At 39.8% G+C, this 16,259-nt stretch overlaps 2 protein-coding genes across 12 annotated transcripts in view; both read left to right on the top strand.

Annotated features, from left to right (window-relative positions):
- Nucleotides 1-4,316, top strand: part of NCOA7 (nuclear receptor coactivator 7) — an 86,373-nt gene extending 82,057 nt beyond the window's left edge. For all 10 annotated transcript variants that reach the window (XM_040057956.2, XM_040057959.2, XM_040057953.2 and 7 more), the window contains 3 exons: nucleotides 284-379; nucleotides 1,009-1,082; nucleotides 1,982-4,316. In XM_040057956.2, the coding sequence (XP_039913890.1) occupies nucleotides 284-379; nucleotides 1,009-1,082; nucleotides 1,982-2,117 (306 nt within the window). In that variant the 3' untranslated portion in view covers nucleotides 2,118-4,316. The remainder of the gene's footprint in view (nucleotides 1-283; nucleotides 380-1,008; nucleotides 1,083-1,981) is intronic.
- A 1,373-nt stretch (nucleotides 4,317-5,689) lies between these two features.
- HINT3 (histidine triad nucleotide binding protein 3) lies at nucleotides 5,690-12,331 on the top strand. 2 transcript variants are annotated; one of them, XR_005699778.2, is made up of 6 exons: nucleotides 5,690-5,860; nucleotides 6,261-6,378; nucleotides 7,724-7,793; nucleotides 8,573-8,699; nucleotides 10,598-11,050; nucleotides 11,764-12,331. XR_005699778.2 is itself a non-coding variant. In XM_040057407.2 (5 exons), exons 1-5 carry the CDS (start codon nucleotides 5,714-5,716, stop codon nucleotides 10,643-10,645), a joined length of 510 nt encoding a protein of 169 aa, XP_039913341.1. In that variant the 5' UTR covers nucleotides 5,690-5,713; the 3' UTR covers nucleotides 10,646-12,331. The 2 variants fall into 2 exon arrangements, 1 of the variants encoding a protein (XP_039913341.1); XM_040057407.2 differs by having other exon boundaries at nucleotides 10,598-12,331.
- The last annotated feature ends 3,928 nt before the right edge of the window (nucleotides 12,332-16,259 follow it).

The following is a 16,259-nucleotide window of genomic DNA, read 5'->3' as shown; positions in this document are numbered from 1 at the left end:
CTGTCACAAGCAATGCCTCTCTAGACGTTTCGTTCCTCAGTAGCTGCTAGAGTCAGCAATGCTGCTGCCATTATTGTCATCTGGCTTTTAACTTGCTGGATACAGAAGATGTGGAGGAATACTTGCATATCTGATACACTTCATTAGTTGGTTCTTCTAACCAACTAATCAGCTCAGTTGTTCTTAGAAAGTATTTTGAAATGTTTTCTGAAAGTATTTTGAATGTTTTTCTCTTGAATTCTGCGCTTTCCACAGAAGTAGTGTAATTATTTTATTCTGACAGATATTTGGAGCATATGCTACACATCCCTTCAGGTTTAGTGACCATTACTATGGCACTGGTGAAACATTCCTCTACACATTCAGTCCACATTTCAAGGTAAGTGGGTGTCCACTTTCTGAAGTAAGATTTTTGGGTTCCACTTCTGAAACATTTGTGAGATTTTTATGACGATAGCATGTTTGAGTAGGAGATGTGCCAGATGTTGATGGATGCAGTTAATCATTCGTTGTTTTAATGCAATATTTTAAGCAAAAGTAATTATCTGAAGAGAGGACAATCTGTAAGGGTGAGGAGCAGGTTTTAAATAAATTGAAGGGGGAAGCAGGAAGGAGTAAGGAGTGGACTGTCAAAGACTCACCTTGGATGTCAATGACATCAAGAATAGGATATAATTTCATGCATTCTTAGTATCACAGTGACAACACAACAGAGATAAAAGTTCTACTGAATGGCTTATGCACTTTTTCCATACTGAACACGTTATTCCTTTATAAGAGGATACCACTTGATTTAGAGAGGGAAGCAGAATTTAAAATAAGGCTTAGGGTGCTTTCTTCATACTTTTAAATATGTATTGATCCTTCACTTTCTACCTTACCTTTTCCCCTTTCAAGAAGAAGATGAAAGATGACCACACCTCTTAGCTGCTAAGAGCAGGTACCCAGTAGTTTGAGATTACAAGAATCCTCACAGTCCAAACATGTTCATGTTTTCTCCCCCCTCAGGTATTTAAGTGGAGTGGAGAAAACACCTACTTCATCAACGGGGACACTACCTCTCTGGAGCTTGGAGGTGGAGGGTGAGTGTGTGTTTGGTTTCCAAATCATACAGCCAGCTTTATTTTTTTTAAAATTTTAAATGGAAATAGGGACAATGGTAGGTGCAAGAAAAACTCAGTACTAAGTGGCTGAACTCACTTTTAGTAAACTGTTTAGCGGAGATACCTCAACAATTTGATTTCTGTTACAGACTGAGAGCCATTTTGTTTGCTTAGAGCGACTGATGTTAGGCAAGTAGGGTTTGTTGCAGAGTTGGGGTTGTTTTTAGCCAGGAAAAACCCAGATGTTTTGGGTAGATACATCACTCATTGCTGAAGTGGTTTGTCGCTGGAAGATAATCCCTAATGGCAATTTTGCCATCAGTTTCTAGGGTTTATCACGTGGGTCTCACTAAGTTGTTTTTCTGTTGATGCACCAGAGCAAGGATACAGACAGGGCATCATCAGGGCATGAGTTTCAACGGTCAGTAGGTACAAAATCAAGGGCAAAGGCTGTACAGCCAACAAAAGCTTACTTGGAGGGTTGCACCATGGGACAGCTGGGCGTGGTTTGCATCGGGAGTGGATAACCAGAAGGTGCTCTGTCCACAGAGAGCCAGGGAAGGGACCCCAAGGTCTGTGCCACATCCAGAGAGCCAGGGAAGGGACCCTAAGGTCTGTGTAGCCACAGCTGGCAGTGTGAGCAGCCCAGGGCTGCGGGCACTCGCAGGGTCCTACGTGCTGTCCCACTCATTGGTGCAAACAAAAGCAAGGGGACTGCTCCACGAGCTTCTTGGTGAGTTCTTTGCCAGGACTGAGCTCTTACATTTGGCCTCAAAGTCACCTAGATTCCTCTGTATTGCTTCTTCTATTGTTTATACAGCTTTCAGTGCTCTTACTGCTCCATATAACACCAAATATGTTGTGTATTTTCTTTCTAGTGGCCGGTTTGGTTTATGGTTAGATGCAGATTTGTATCATGGGCGAAGCAACTCCTGCAGCACCTTCAATAATGACATCCTAACTAAGAAAGAAGATTTCATAATACAAGATGTAGAAGTATGGACATTTGAGTGAAACACTGACTGCCTTAAGGACTGGATCCATTAGGCACTTAAAAGCTATCCAGAAGGTGCAGGCTGCCTCACAATGTTACATGCTTTTTCCTCAAGTTTGTACCAGGGCATGACTACGCAAAAAAAACCCAACCAAACAACCCAAGAATAAAAGAATTGGTTTTGAGAGGCAGTAAGAGACAGAACAGTAAGAGATCTCTCTGAAGTGTTTTTTACTTCCTCTTCAGCACTCTTCCATTGAAGATACAATGCTTATGAAAACGTTTATGATGTATAATTTGAAAACTTTTTATGTAACTGTGAAAAAGATCCTGTGGAAGAACTATAACTGTCTAGTACATTCCATGTGTATTTATATTCAACATGCAAATGCTGACCAAAAATAAAAGGTTACCAAAATCTACAGCATACTGTTTGCCATGGAAAAGAATCCGAAATAGGTGTACACAGCACTTAAGGGAACATGTTCTAAAAATTATTTTATTTATTATTACTGTATAGTAGGGGTTTTTTTGTAAATGTATTAGCTATGAGTTTTTTTGTTTAATGTTTCAAATCTCATTTTGATAATTACTGTTGAGGTAGGTTTCTTATGCATTGGCATTTATTCTGAATCAATTTATTTGATTTCTGAAGTTAATTTTTATATTTTTATTTTGTAAATGAGATTTGGTTTTCATTATACCCTAATTACAGGGTTTGTTTTCCTGGCAGAAACACTTGAGTGCATAATTCTGTTTCATTTTCTTTTCCTGAAATGAGGGAGAAGGTGGATAGTGCTTCTTCTTAACTCTGCTGTCACATTCCTGTTAATGGATTACTATTTTGGCAGTGTATCAGGACACTGGGCGACTGCTCCCTGGTGTACACTTTGTCCACAGAATTGGGATAGCGTGCTCTGAGCACCTGCCTGAGTATTAGACTGTTTATGAAGGACATTTCTAAGAGAACTGGTTTTCTGTATCACCACCAAATGATTCAAAATAAGCCACCCACTTTTTGTGCTTTTATGAGCATTTCTCTACAAATTGAAGAATTTGTTAAGGAGAAAATACAGTTGAGATTTAGAGAAGAAAGTTCTTTTCCTAACAGGCCCAGTCACGTTAGTGTAAAACTTGTTTTCCTAATAATTACATACATAATTTCCTTCTAAAAAATACTTCAAACAGCAGTCTGGTTTAGGATTGACAGGCAACTAAATATTCTTGTTTGTTTTTAATGAAATTATCAGATACTTCCTCCTCCTCCACTGCCAAAGCTTAAAAGACTCTATATTACAAAATCTGTAAAATGTATTTTACAAATAAAATATATTACAAAATTATAAAACATTTGGTAAAGGGGGAGAGTGTAAGAGAAGACTGGCAATCTTCACTGCTTGCTGTGGAATTCTGCTTTGCCATTAAGCTGTGCTTTTGTTTACACAGTCCAGGCCTAACTAATACTAGGATGCTCTCCTGCCCTGAGACTTGAATGTTTCACTGTCCTGAGAAAGGCAGGTTTTAGACACAGTAGTGTGCATTAAAACAGTACGGTCTAATGTTGGAATATTATTAACTGAGTAATACAACTCAATTTAGTTACTGCTCTTTCCTTTTTGAATAGATTAAATAATAATAATAATAATTAAAAAAAAAAAAAGCCAATTGCTTTTCTTTCAAAAAGCATTTCTAAAACTTAATCCTGCACAGAAGTTTCACCGTCCAAAAAAAGCCAACAAAAACAATGCTATACACAGTAAGCCTATAACATGCTGCACATGAGCTTTTCACACTTCCTTTCTTTGTGGTCTACTACAGCCATAAATAAAGTTCTTATTGTTAATGCTTTAAAATATTTTGGAAGTTGTTAACAACACAGTGCTTTGAAGATACCCAGACTATCTAACACTCTTTGCTCTTTTAAATGGTGGCAGAAGACCACTTAATAGTTAAAAAAACCCAACCAACCAAACACCTGACAAAAAAATCCCTGCAACAAACAAAATGAAACCTAGTTCAACATTTTGCATACATTTCACTATTGCTACCTACAACTTACTCCATTATATTATCCTTGTCAAAGCATATCTAAACGCTGTGGTCTATATTCAAAAAAGTGTTGTTCAATCAAAATTCTGTGACCCTTGAAACTATGAATATTGAATATATGTAATGCAGTGCTATCACAATATTTTCAATAAAGGAATTTATGCATTCAGAAACATGTTACAGGTGCTTTCTCTTTGATTCACAAACTTCAGAACTTTTTAAAGATGGAAGGATGCAGCTTAAGTTACAGGTTTTGCTGACAAATACTGGTATCACCTCATAAAAAGAGAATTTCAGCAATACTGTATTTTACAAACACAGATAAGGAAGTTGGAAGTTTTGGTGGGGGGTTGGTTTTGGGGTTTGGGAAGGAGCATTCAGGACCAAGTGGCCAGAGAAAGAAAACACATGAATATGTGTTGCAGATACGAACTAACAATAAAACTGCCTCGGGGGAGAAAAACTATAAAACCTGCCCACTGGATCTAGGCAATCATGAACAGGGGAGAACTGGTTCATTTGTGACCGTCTCTACGTTCACCCAACTTCGATAACCCGGGATCGAGGTTGTCTCTTTTATTGTGGCAATTTCAGATTGTTATTATTTTTTAAATGGCAAAATAAAATTATTTTATAAATAATTATAAATTTTATATTAAATTGGCTATTGATTCGTCCATAACAAGCTGCATGAAGAATACATTTAAGTTGCAGAGTCAGGGATTATGCAGCTCTAGTCTAATGAACAGTGCCAATGATTTTAAATACCAATACCCTCTGTTAACTTCAGAAGTAGTTTCTAGGAGTGTGGTGAGGCACTGGAATGGGTTGCCCAGAGAAGTTGTGGATGCCCCATTCCAGGAAGTGCTGGATGGAGCCCTGAGCAAACTGATCTCATGGCAGGGGCGGATGTTTAAGGTCCCTTCCAACCCAAGCCAGTCGGTGATTTTATGAAACACCGTACTTTGGCTGTGAATTAGCATAGCTGTCACGAGCAGGCAACAATTTCACAGCTGTCAGTTTATGCAGTTAGAACTAACATCAGGTTTTAGCCCTCACTGCTGGGAGTGGAGAAGAAAAAGTTGGAAAAATCTCTGGAATTATATTAGTGATCCAGAGCAAACTGCAACAGCGCTGAAATGGTGTTTTAACATTATTTTTGCACATATAAAAATCCAAGTAACTTGAACTATAGGGGCAAGCTGTCTAAATTTCTCGAAAGTTTTTCTCAGTTTGTATTGATCAGTGAATTACTGGTCATAACTCTCTGCTGAAAAACGAGAAGCATCCAGCATCGTGAGCACTTTTTGTCCTTCTACCCGCGCTCTTTACTGCGTGTTTGACTTTATTTTTTTTCCCCTCCCCGCGGCAACTCAGCTTTTAATGACCTCAGAATACAGTCACGTGGGTTTATTCCCCTCATTTAAAAACAAAACCAAAAACAAACAAACAACTAGAGCCGCGGTTCCGCTCCGGGCGTGCCCGGCGGCAGGAGCCCGGCGCTCCTCCCTCAGCGGGCGGGCCTTCGGCAGCGGGAGGGGCCGGCAGCGGCAGCGGCAGCGGGGCCATGGCCGGGCCTGAGGCCGCGGGTGCTGCCGCCGCCGCTGAGGGGAGCGAAGCCGGGAATGGCGGCCGCGATGGCTACGACGGGAAGTGCGTGTTCTGCAGGATCGCCCGCCGGGAGGAGCCGGGCACGACGCTGCTCCCCTGCGAGGTGGGTGAGGGGCGCCCGCCCTCCTTCCCCGCTCCCCCGCGGCCTGGCGCAGGGGTCGCGGCTAACGCTGGCGGGGAGCGGCGGCTCTGGGGGCCCTCAGATCATGCACGGGCGGAGCGGGGAAGCGTCGCTGGGACGGAAAGCACCGTGCCTTCCGTAAATGCGGGCACAGCAGCCGGAAGCCTCAAAGCTGGCGCCGGGGAATCCTGACTGCGGAAGGTCGGCAGCGGACGCGCACCGTGCCTGGAAGCTGCTCCAAAAAACCCTCAGCTTTTGTTGCTAGTCGTGTCAACTGTGACATTTGGTACCGCATCCGCCAGGGGCATATGGACATTGTTACTTACCCTGTGCCACTGTCCTCGTCCTAATCCATTTTAAAACGTTTGCATCCTGTTTCTAGGATGAAGACCTCGTTTGCTTTAGAGATATAAAACCTGGTGCCCCGCACCACTACCTGGTGGTGCCCGTGAAGCACATGGGAAACTGCAAAACACTGAAGTCCGAGCACATTCCTCTAGGTAAGGCTGCGAGTGTGTGCTTGACCGAAAGGAAGATCGTTTTTCACAGCCCGAAATAGGGGGTTGTCGGGTGAATGACAACTTTGGACACCGTTTGTAAACATGGAAATAGCTGATGTGAGTAAGGGTAGGTAGGGACTTACCCTTTCTCGGAACTTCTATGTGCTGCTCTGGAATGGCACTTTTTTTTTTTTTTTTTTTTTTTTTTTTTTTTTTTTTTTTTTTTTTTTTTTTTTTTCCCCTTTGGCACAGTTCTAGCAAAACATTGCAGTTTTCATGGAGTATTGCCTCTGCACTTGATTGGATGTACAGCTTTATTAAAGCATTTATGTGCTGCTTCGTTGCTTTTTCTTAGATATTCATATGCAATTCTAAAAGCTTACAGAAGAATTTTATAAAGTGTATACTTTCTGATAAGTGCTTCACTATTAGGAAAAAAGGAAGTGGCAGTAAAAAAGAGAAATAGTGTTTCAGTTAGCTTTAAAAAAATTTGAAAAAAATAAAGTGTTGAAGCGATTATTTATTGCTGCTAGACTTTTTTTTGGTTTTTTTCCCTCTTAAGACATTGTCCTGGAATTTGTTTCACAAGATATGGCTAGTTAAGTGTGTTGAGTGACAGAAGAAACTGCAGCCATGAAGAAATTGCGCCTTAGGGGAATTTACAGGTGATGCAAGAAAAGATTTGTGGTTGCATTTTGCAAATCTTGCATCACTGTATTTCTCTTTTAAACATAGGGTGGTTTTCTCCAGAAAAAACAAAAAAACACCAAAAAACCCAAACAAAACAAACAAACAGAACAAAAAACTTCTGTATGTGTTTGGCTTCAAGGCAATTCTTCTCACTTCTGCCTTGAGTTTTTGTATCGGCTTACTGCATTGTTCAGTGATAATGAAACTGTACTAATAATAAGAAAGACTGACAATTTTCTTTTAATTTAAATTAATGTACCTTCTCTGAAATGTACTCCAGGCTTCACAGGACCTGGAGATCAAAGTCCTGTAGCTGAGTAGAGATACAATACTGGAATTAGTGTAAAGTCATCATTCTGACCAATCAGTACCTGTTGGGTTTTTTAGTAAGGGTGTGGTGATAGCATGGCTTTGGCCAAAGTTCTTATAATAATATCACACTGCAGAGCATTGCAGGTGTGGAAGTTGGTATCAGTGGCAATTTTCAAGTAAATCATTGCACACAGTCTCTTGATTGTCTTTTGTTTGACTAGGAGTAGTTACAGTGTTTATATTTTAAAAAAACCCCGTCTGTGATCTCAATGTAGGTTAGTCTCTTGAAGTTAATATTCTGAAGAATACCTTTATAAAAGGAAATTTATTTGTGTTTTAATAGTTAAGAGAATGATGGAAGTTGGAAAAGCTGTTCTCCAGAAGAATAATTTTAGTGACTTGAATGATGTAAGGTATGTAATAGAAACCTTCCATCTTTCTGTTGAGAGTGGTTTTTACTTTTCACAATGTTACTTTAGAGATGGTGGCAGAACCTGTGCTGTGATTTATGGAAGAAAACAGGTTTACATTTCACTTATTGCCTGATTTCTCCATTAAAATCTACTGGCATTGAATATAAACTTTTTTTTCCGGATGAAGTTCTGGCACAAATTGGGTTCCAGCTCTGAGATTCTTTCTTGAACACATCTTGGAGTAAGGAAGGCACTTCAGACAAATTACCAGAGAGGCTGCTCTTTCATTATGTGCTCTGAATATGCTCTGAATCCTAGATGCCAGAGGAGACATAAACTTTGGCCTATTGAAGCAGGGCACTGCACTGTGTTTCAGTCATACCAGAATCCCATGGATTTTGGTGCTGGACTCTTCAGTTTAAGGCCCTTGATAGCTGAAATAAACTGTAACGTAATTTAAGCACTGTAGAGAAATAGGGAGCTGGCTTTTCATGATGAAAATTGATAGTTGGTTTTCCAGCTGAAAACTAGATAGGATACATTTAAGATACTTCTTCTTTTAACTCCTTCTTTTAAAAATGTGTTTTAAATACAGAGATGTGAAGGAGGAGATTAATGAACTTTTGAAGAGCTTTTTGTGGTGTAAGGGCAGGTTTTTGTTTTTGATTTTGTGTACAATGAGCTCTTAGCTCTGTGGATCATGTTAAGTAACCTGGGATGTTCCACCTCTTCCTGAGTTAACAGCACCACTGTCTTGTACTTCTTTTCCTTTTCTGAAGGATGGGTTTTCACTGGCCTCCGTTCTGCTCGATAGCCCACTTGCATCTTCATGTCCTGGCCCCAGCCAGTCAGCTGGGGTTCTTCTCCAGGCTCTACTACAGAATCAATTCCTACTGGTTTATCACGGTAAGTAACACAGACGAGCTTTGCCTTAGGTTTTCAGTTGTGAGCTGAAAATGCCATGTCTTTCTATCCTTTTAACTGTGTGCAGAAATTCTCTGACCAATTATTTCTGTTGTTACTTTAGTTCTCGGTTATGTATATTTTGCATTGAGAAAAATTTAAGGTAAAAACCTTAATGTGTATGCTTATTAAGGGGAATGGAGTGCTAATAACTGAGAGCAAACAATACAGTAGTTGTAGATCTTGCCTGAAGCTCATGCTCTGTGATGTGCTTCTGTGGACACTTGGTAAATGTTTGGGTTTTAATAGGAAAGGCTATATACAAATGTGATGGACCGTTTTGCACATAACCTGGTTAATCCTGTGTTGGTGAAAACATATCCACCTAATGACTGCATTTATCACTTCATGTGCTTTCTCTCATCTTGTCATGTTTAGACTAACCTAGTGCCTGCTTTAGGAAAATGTTGTTTGTACTGATTTATGTCAGTAGTGATTAGCAATGAGACTGAACTGACACTGACTAAAGCACTTTGAAAATCTCTCTCCAGGGATCTAAACCTCACTCTCACTGCTTTGATACAGCAAAGCACCTGTCCTTGCAAGATAGCTGCAGCACATCCCCAAATCAAAGTTGCTGAAAAGGTTGCTGTCTTGTCTAAACAATATAGACAGCTTCTTACTTAAAGACAAGAAACACAGGTTCTTCACAGTGGGACCTTGCTGAAGTTCACTCCTAGCTCAAAAAAAGCAGATGTGTCTGCTGCGATATTGACCATCTTACAAACATTTGCCCCTCAAATACATACAGCTGTGTAGTTTTACTGCTTATTATCTTGGATTAGTTCAGGCAGATCTTTACTAAGTCTGGTTATCCAGTATGGATGCACTTTGGTATTCTGCCCTGCTGTCAGGTTGGAAAATGTGCTTGGGTTGGTGGTGTTTTTGTTTTGTTTTGTTTTAATTACAGTGTCTTGAATGTGGTACTTGTTTAAGAATGCAAAACAGGATTTGGATAATTTAAGTTGCTACATGCTTTATTTGTAAATAAACTGCAGTAATTACTGAAGTCCTCTTGAGTTGCTCGTACCTGAAGTAGACAATTGCATTTTTACTGTGTGCATTTAAAAAATGCCAAACTTGAGGTTTTCACCTTTTAATGTAGTTCCTTTGGAGATCTTAATAAAGCCTCAAGCACTAGATCAAATGAAAAGATGAATTCAGTAGGACTGGCAAAAAAAATCAAAGGCTGACAGTAAACTGATGTGGTTCACGTCTATGTGCCCAATCTGGCCTGCTTGTTGGGACTTCCTCCTGCCCTGAGCCTTCCTGGGGGCTCTGTGAGCTGTTACATGTACAAAGTACAGCTGTCCCAGTTCCACCCTGATGCATAAATAGCCACGTATGGTGACAAAAGCATGTGTTGGTGCAGTGATGTGACCAAAGGACAAGGTGGTGTCTCGTGACAGGAGGCACACACGTGAACGCCCTGCGTCCCTCAGCAGCATTCGTGGCTGGTGGTGCCCCGCTGGGTGGGTGATGAGGGGTCACAACACATGGTTCTGGAGTGGCTCACAGAGAATCCCAGGCCTCACCGCTTGGTTGTTGAGCACTGCAGTTTTCTGAGGTCTCTGAAGTCACAGTGCTTTAACAGATCTGCTCTTTCTTTGCTCAAACCTCCTCTGACCTCCATAGGTTATGTTGCCTCTTCTGATCACCTCGTGAGTGTTTGGTGGAAACTCTGAGTCAGTTGTTGAAAGGAATTGTTGTATTCTGCTTCTCCTGTACACTTCATCTGTAAAAGTGAAAGGCAAATGCTCTGTTAGTGCATTTTAAAATGTAATTTTCAGTAAACTGAAGGCCCACGGTGTTGTTAATGGATTGCTTTCTCTCTTTCATAGGCTGAACAACTGATCGAGAGACTGCAAACTGAAAATGCTGCCAGCTGAAAGCTTGTGTTGTCAGCCAGTTTGGTCTTTGAGCTCTGATTTAAGGTTGCACAGTTTGATGTTGCCAATTATATCCCAGGATAAAAAAAGCTTTAGTTCCTTATGAGGAAATACACATAGAATTTGTAGCTGCTAACCTAATTCTTCCATTTGGATATGTCAGGGTGTATACTTCCCTGGCAACAGCGTGATGTATTTTAGTTATAATTTTATATTTGTGTAGATACATACATAATACACATGCACACAGGCAGAGAACTCTTCTATTAAAAGGCAAAGTGTAGCGGCAGAATGTATTGCAACCAAGGCAACGAGTTACAACTAACAGCATGTGAATGGTACCAAAGGGAGCATTTGTTGGGAATCAAGCTTTCATTTTCCAGATGCATTCTTCAGGGATTGCAGGTAACATTTCAAACATTTGTTCCCATCTGCATTTGTATGATATGTTACTTATGCCTAGTGATGAGTAGGTACATTGCTGAAAGTACAGTTCTGACTTTCTGGTGCTAAACCACTTCAATATTACCTGACTTGTTTGCATCACAGTGACAAGTTAAACATGAATACAATGTGTGCCCAAAATATGATAATGCTGTATAACATAGAGTATAGTTTATGTGTAAATAGACCTTAAGATTTTTTTTCCCTCTTATGTGCACAATGATTGAAACTAGTTACTGTATGTTTACAAAGAATGTGAAGAGTTCAGAAGAATGGATTTAATACACTGCTCTTCTGCATGGCAGTGGATAGAAAAGTCCAGATTTTCTGAGCTTATTCTCACTGGAAGTCCCTTGCAGATTACTAATGCCTTGGCCAAATTTGGATTCTAAATGAAATCACAGGAGAAGCCGGTCTGAAATGCAGTGTGTGTGTGTGTGCGCGTGCGTGTGTGGCAGACTTACATAAGAGCAATGTGATTTGACTTTGGGATAGCAGGGACTCAGCCCAAAATTGGAACATGCCAAGTTGCTTAAGGAACCTGCTTAACATTTGCCTTTGCTGCATGACTGTAATCAGGAATGCTAGCACTTGTTTTTCAGTACCATAATAAGGCAGACTGCTTGGCAAGTTAGAACTCCAGAACACATGGAGTGGATTTTCTTTGTTCACAGAGCTTGTCTTGGTGCCGAACTAACCAAGTGCTCTTGCCTGATGCATTCAGATGCAGCTGAGGTGAGAACGTCTCTTGCAACTGCAAGCTTCCCTGAACATTATCTGGGTTTTCCACGGATCCAGCACCTATTGCCTTAGTGATACAATGTGTTGTAATATTCTTACAGTACTTCAGAGAGTCTGCACCCTTCTGAAGAACTGCATTTTCTACCTGGCAGAGTTTACACCTGTCTGTAAGATCTTCTTCCTAAGGTCTTGTTATTCTTACTAGCGGGCACTCGCATGTCATTTGCAGCCCTTTAGGGTTTAGATTTCTTACATTTGGTAGGAAAAGTGTGACTTAAAGACACCAAACTTTGACTGTGCAATAGATTAAGAGGTTTGAGCTGGTTCCTAACTTAGTGAAGTACCTGAATATTAAGGACTTTCAAGAATTGATACTGTGTATGTGTTCTGATCTGTAATTAACTTATGTAACTGTACCAAACTGTGACATGTAATGTATTATTTAAAACATCAACATGAACTGTTGTCAAAAAGGATTAATAAATGCTGATCTTGGGATGATTTTCCAGTGCAATGGAATAGTTGACTGTGGGGGTTGACCCTAGATAGCCCTTTGCTCACTCTTCATCCCTTAACCCAGTGAGGTGGGAGAACAGAAAGAACAGAATGAATAAACTCATGGGTTGAGGTAAAGGTAGTTTAATATGTGAAGGAAAGAGAAAGAAAAAAGCAAAGGTAATCAGTCATGACCTCCCACAGGCAGGCCAGTAGCAGTGGCCCCCATCCCCCCTCCCCATCCCCCCCACCCCCACGGAAAAAAAAAAAAAACAAAAAAAAAACCTCTCTTCAGCTTTTATTCCATATGTCATGGAATATCCCTACTGGCCAGTCCGTGTCAGGTGTGCAGGTTGTGCTCTCCCCAAGCTTTTTGCCCACTGTGGGGTGAGAGCAGGAGAAAGAAGGCCATGACATTGTGTGTGCACTGCTCAGCAATCTCCAGAACTGCCGTGTTACCAACACTTCCAGTCACACCCAAAACCTGGGATGCTCTGAAGGAAGTTACCTCCATCCCAGCCAGACTCTGTATGTTGCCAAATGTATATGAAAGCACAAAGGCCGACTTTTATATCTCAACTTTGAAGGGGCCCACGAATGACAAGACTGGAAAGGTAAAAATCTGGGTATAATGTCACTTCCAGAGTTTTGCTGATGAGAAAGATGGGAAATGCCGTGTTCCCTGACAGCAACAGCCAGGCCTCAAAACAGCTGAAACAGCAAAGCATTAAACAGAGGCACACTAATTACTGAGAGATGAATGCTCAGCCTCTCATTAGTGCTTTTCAGCACAGAACTGTGGTCTGTTTTCCTTCTGCATTGACAAGCATTCTTGGACTCTGCAGATAATTTTTTTAATTAGGTAAAGAAATACTTTCTGAAAACCTAACCTAATACTTCCAATACATTCTGAATTACTGGCTAGCCACTGTCTTCTATAGAAGCTTTTAGTAATTTTAAAACTTCAGAAATCATCTGTAGAGCTTTCTAAGGATCCAAGATCAATAAGGAGCATGAACTCAGAAGCTCTTCCTCTCCAAGAGCCTGGAGAAGCAAAGGAAAGTTGTTCAGCCACTGCTGCTGGCTCTTTTCTTTGATCCAGTATTAGCAGTCTTGAGAAAAGCTGCTTTTTTGACCTCATGTTTAGGAATGACAAAGCTTTACTTGTACTGTTTTGCTCAATTGTTTTATATAAACTCCCAACCTAACACGAACTCAGAGAATGATGCTTTTATGCTCAAAGGATGAAACAGATACACATAAAATGCTGTTAAAAAGAAATTGTGCTTAAATTGGTAATAAATCCTCAGACTATTCCAAAATCCTTTTAAGTGTGAGTTGTAAGTAAAAGTAGGAGAATGGGAGCAAACCTGTCAAAACTGTATTTGAAATTTGAAAAACATGTAAACAATAAAATCTGGCATAAAAACCTGTAATTTCAAACTAATGTGCAATGTTTATTGAAAAGGTGACAGTGTCTTCAGTGCAAAACAAACCACAGATAGTCCCTGTATGATATACAGTCCAAAACAGATGCAGAGTATACAGGCTTCAAGTGGAAGGAGAGGAAAGACTACTGAGGTAATCTGTCACAAAGTGAAGTTTAGGAGAGATTTCAACAGCTGAAAGATGCTTAGTAGGGCAAGAACATATTTTAAAAGGCTGAGATTTACTCACTACTCCAAATAATTTGTAATACTGAAACCCCCTCACATGCTACAATTTTTGCAAAAATAATTTAATAAATTCTGTTCCACTTCACTCTAATGGGAGCCTGCTGGGGAAAAAAAAAAAAAAAAAGAAAAAAAAAAGTTGCATGTTGAAAAATTTAAATTCCTGTTTCATCTGTAGATGTTAATCTAATCACAGATGAAGTATTATTTTGTAAAATTTGTAGCTAACATTAGACATGATATGTCCATGACTATAGAGACTTCAGGAATAATTTTTTATTCTAGAGTGTACCAGTGGGCAAGCTGACCAGTTCTACTACCTATCTTTTTGTCTATTTTTGAAATAATGGCTATTACTGGAAGCACAAGACTGTGTGCTGAGCCAGTTTGGCAGTTCCATGTTTATAATCATTGCATGGGCACACAGATTTCAGCCACACTTTCCAGAATGCTCATCTAAAGCTGGCAGGTTGGAAACATGACTCTGTAACTGTTTAAAAAAAAATCCCTCTATAAATAATAGTTTTGTTATATAGTAATCCTTGGTTCTTTAAAAAATATAATAGTAGAGCAAGCTCTTTTTAGTTGCTTACAAAGTGGGTAAGACCATGTCATTAAGGGTTTGCTCTGCTTCTGTTTTGATCAGAGATGTACTTAAAGTGCTTGTAGATGTGCTGAGGCATCTACCACTTATATGGCAGTAACAGCCTAGATTGCTGATATTTAACTACTTGAGCCAGCCTTAATTAAAATCTAATAAATTTCTCTGAGCTGGACTTGCATCTTACGGTGCTCAGGCTACATACTGCTTCACGTGTGTCTTGCAATGAATTATTTGTACAGTGTCCAGCAATGTATTAGTTTTCCTGATAATGCCATCCCATTATTCACCTGGTGACACTTGAAGTGCCTGATGCTGCTCCCTGCAAGTTACAAACTGACACTACAGCAGAATTGAGTGGATCTCAGAATTGTAAGAATTAAACAAAACTCAATCCATATCTGCACTATGAAAAGCTCAATTTGTGTTGAAACCTGAATGCATGTAAGGATTTCCTCTAGCAGGAGCTGAAACACTGTGAGGTGTGCTCATGTCATTTGGTAAGAAATGCTTTTCCAAAAAGAACAAAGCATTTTAAATATGTTAAGGTCACAAACTACATCTTTTTCAGCTGCAAGATGTAGATCCGTTTAGAAAGAAGCAGTAGGTTTGAAACCTAAGGGAGCACACCAGCAGTGCCTGGTGCAGCATGTATTCCCCCTTTTCCAATGTGGTTAAATTATGTGGTGATTAAAACCCATTCTCTACCTGCATCTGACTGCCCAGTTCCCCAGATACACTTATTTCAGCCAGTTAATTTATTCTTTTTTTTTTTTTTTTTTCATTGTCCTTTCACGAGAGAAAAAAAGAAGTCAGGGTAAAAATTAAATCCTCAGCCAAAGACTTCGTTTGGTGCAAATCCCCACTGGATGACAACATCAAAACAAAAACCATTCTTTTAGGCTTTTTGCAATAGAAGTTCTTTTATATAAATAGCATAAAATTGCACATCACTTTTATCAACTTCCTAATTAAATTTTAACATCCTTTTGATGCAAGACTATCTTTAAAGACCCACCAAGCAGTGTAGTTAACAGCACACAGAACCTTCTATTAGCACTGCTAAAAAAATAGAACTTCACATTTCTAATTATACAGCTTTATTGGTGGGAACTATTGTAAATACAGCTTCTGATTATTTTTCGTAGCACTATTACAACTATTTTATATAACCAATCTTTTATTTTTCTTTCTGAAGAGCTCACAACTGTGCTCTGAAAGCAGGTAAATGAGGTATGGGACTGTGCTGCTATACTTTTATTTATGCATTTGGCACTACAGTATCTCTTCTCTTGTAAAAACATTGCTACATCCTGGTGAACGAAGAGCCTTTTTTTCCTTATGAATGCACAGGTGCCCCAATACAGAGTTTCTGCTGACTTCTGCATCTTTACATTGTGGCACCCTACCTTCTATGAAGGAGTATAGCTGAATTTGCCAAAAAGACTACAGAGCTTTGTGGACTACTTCTGAAATGTCAAAAGAACAGAAAAGGTAAAGGTGGTGTGAGATGGAAAACAAAAAGAACAAGAGACACAGAAGGTTTGGAGAAGATATGATTGTAAGATTAGACTATTAAATACCAGAACTAGTGCAGCTGTCCAAAATCAAAGCAAGATGCAACTAATTTAGGAACTATCAAGTATCCTTGCTGTGATAC

This window comes from Hirundo rustica, chromosome 3 (genome assembly GCF_015227805.2).
Source record: "Hirundo rustica isolate bHirRus1 chromosome 3, bHirRus1.pri.v3, whole genome shotgun sequence".
In the NCBI taxonomy this organism is placed as follows: Eukaryota; Metazoa; Chordata; class Aves; order Passeriformes; family Hirundinidae; genus Hirundo; species Hirundo rustica.
The sequence above is the reverse complement of the archived record's forward strand: the minus strand, read 5'-3'. Positions and strand labels throughout refer to the sequence as shown.

Coding starts and splice junctions, on each gene's coding strand:
- HINT3 (XM_040057407.2), top strand. CDS start 5,714: ATGGCCGGGCCTGAGGCCGCGGGTGCTGCCGCCGCCGCTGAGGGGAGC. Junction 5,861..6,260: donor CGACGCTGCTCCCCTGCGAG/GTGGGTGAGGGG, acceptor TCCTGTTTCTAG/GATGAAGACCTCGTTTGCTT. Junction 7,794..8,572: donor AGTGACTTGAATGATGTAAG/GTATGTAATAGA, acceptor CCTTTTCTGAAG/GATGGGTTTTCACTGGCCTC.